This window comes from Nothobranchius furzeri, chromosome 7 (assembly GCF_043380555.1).
Source record: "Nothobranchius furzeri strain GRZ-AD chromosome 7, NfurGRZ-RIMD1, whole genome shotgun sequence".
Taxonomy (NCBI): domain Eukaryota; kingdom Metazoa; phylum Chordata; class Actinopteri; order Cyprinodontiformes; family Nothobranchiidae; genus Nothobranchius; species Nothobranchius furzeri.
Window position 1 is genome coordinate 64,219,937 of NC_091747.1, and position 2,500 is coordinate 64,222,436.

The 2,500-nt window shown below is 50.3% G+C and overlaps 2 protein-coding genes across 3 annotated transcripts in view; both read left to right on the forward strand.

Annotated features, from left to right (window-relative positions):
* The window catches only part of scn5lab (sodium channel, voltage gated, type V-like, alpha b), a 165,003-nt gene that overhangs the window by 8,803 nt on the left and 153,700 nt on the right, over positions 1–2,500 (forward strand). The gene's annotated exons all lie outside the window — the stretch shown is intronic.
* Positions 271–819, forward strand: LOC139070715 (putative uncharacterized protein DDB_G0271982). The gene has a single exon (XM_070553448.1). The coding sequence runs from the start codon at positions 271–273 to the stop codon at positions 817–819; it is 549 nt and encodes a 182-aa protein (XP_070409549.1).

The window sequence follows — 2,500 nt, forward strand, 5'->3', positions numbered from 1 at the left end:
TTTGGACCATCCATCAGCTGATGGAGCGACCTTGGATCCTCTCAGGAGGCTGATAACTGGACCCATCTGGACTCTAATGGTCCTAATGGGTCAGTATCGGGCCCTATAGGTACCAGGAAGTGTTTCTCATATACAGCCGAGCCTTTCAGAACCTTTTTCACCGTTTCTGATTTCACTGAGTAGAACATCAGACAGAATCCTGGACCGTGAGGGAATTCTGTCGGATCTGAAGCCACTCCTGATGACATTCCTCACATCTCTGAGCAGTAAATGAGTTCGGTCAGTCCGCTGGAGCTGGAGCTGGGGCAGGAGGTGGAGCGGGAGGTGGAGCGGGAGTGGGAGGTGGAGAGAGAGCGGGAGTGGGAGCTGGAGCGGGAGGTGGAGCGGGAGGTGGAGAGAGAGCGGGAGGTAGAGCCGGAGCTGGAGCGGGAGTGGGAGGTGGAGCAGGAGGTGGAGCGGGAGTGGGAGGTGGAGAGAGAGCGGGAGTGGGAGCTGGAGCGGGAGGTGGAGAGAGAGCGGGAGTGGGAGCTGGAGCGGGAGGTGGAGCGGGAGGTGGAGCGGGAGTGGGAGGTGGAGCGGGAGTGGGAGGTGGAGCGGGAGTGGGAGTTGGAGAGAGAGCGGGAGGTAGAGCCGGAGCTGGAGCAGGAGCTGGAGTGGGAGGTGGAGCGGGAGCTGGAGCAGGAGCTGGAGTGGGAGGTGGAGCGGGATTGGGAGGTGGAGCTGGAGTGGGAGGTGGAGCTGGAGTGGGAGGTGGAGCTGGAGTGGGAGGTGGAGCTGGAGTGGGAGGTGGAGCGGGGAGGTTTAATGCTTCAGGTCTGAATGGAGTGTTTATACGGAGTTCTAATCCATCACCTGTCCAGGTGATCCATCTGAGAAGAATATTTTTATTTTTATTTCATACTTAAAAATGGAGAAGAAAGTTTTGAATCAACAAAACCCAAACATCACAACAAAAGAGGCAAACTCATGAAAACCATCTCCATAGCAACAACCATGGAGGTGTAGCCCCGCCCCCTGAACAACGCAGCAAGGTTTGAAAGTCATCACACACACACGGTGGTACAAGCCACGGACACACCTGTGCTGCTCCTAGTGTGTGTGGTGTGAAGAAACTGCGATGGGAAATCTGGAAAGAAAAGTGACCAACAGAGGTGGAGCATGCAGCTTCCACCACCTCGCTTTCTGATTGGCTACATGTCACATTCCACAGGAAGCACACGTCTATCCCTGAAAATCAGACCAAGACAATCCAACGTGTCTGATCGATGACTGGACTGGTTCTGATATCTGTCAGAGTCCACCAGAGTAACCCACCACAGAAGGTGAGGTGATCTGATAAGATTATCTTTGGAGCCGTTACGGTAACTGGAGGGGCCGGCAGCTTGTCAGAGGGAGCGGGGCTAGCCATACGCTGACAGGAACATCATCCACAACTTAAATGGGGACGGGAAGCTGGACTGGACTGTTCTCATTGATCCCGGTTAAATTTGTTTACCTGACAGATGATGATGTCCTCATACAGGTAAACATTGGTTAGTCTTCCACCTGCTGCAGGACTGTCCTCTCAGGTCCCCTAGAGACCAGAGAGCCACTGGCTTTACCGTGGTAACCCTGATGCACAACAGGCATAAGGGTTAACATTTCTGTTGATTCCAGTTGTCTTTATGCTACTCCCAGTTTAAACACCAGTATCACGAAGGTGGTGGTGATGATGGTGATGATGGTGATGATGATGGTGGTAAAGGTGGTGATGAAGATGATGGTGATGATGATGATGGTGATGATGATGGTGAAGATGAAGATGGTGATGAAGATGATGGTGGTGATGGTGATAAAGATGATGATGGTGATGATGATGATGGTGGTGGTGATGATGAAGATGATGATGGTGATGATGATGGTGATGGTGATGGTGATGATGGTGATGATGGTGGTGGTGATGATGGTGATGATGATGATGATGGTGGTGGTGGTGATGAAGATGATGATGGTGGTGATGGTGATGGTGATGATGGTGATGATGATGATGATGGTGGTGGTGGTGATGAAGATGATGATGGTGGTGATGGTGGTAAAGATGGTGATGAAGATGATGGTTATGATGATGATGTTTTTGATGATGGTGATGATGATGGTGATGATGATGGTGGTAAAGGTGGTGATGAAGATGATGGTGATGATGATGATGATGTTTTTGATGATGGTGATGTTGATGGTGGTAAAGGTGGTGATGAAGATGATGGTGATGATGATGGTGAAGGTGATGATGGTGATGAAGATGAAGATGGTGATGAAGATGATGGTGGTGGTGGTGATGAAGATGATGGTGATGATGATGGTGGTGGTGGTGGTGATGATGAAGATGATGATGGTGATGGTGATGGTGATGATGGTGATGATGTTTTTGATGATGGTGATGATGATGATGATGATGATGATGTTTTTGATGATGGTGATGATGATGGTGGTAAAGGTGGTGATGAAGATGATGGTGATGATG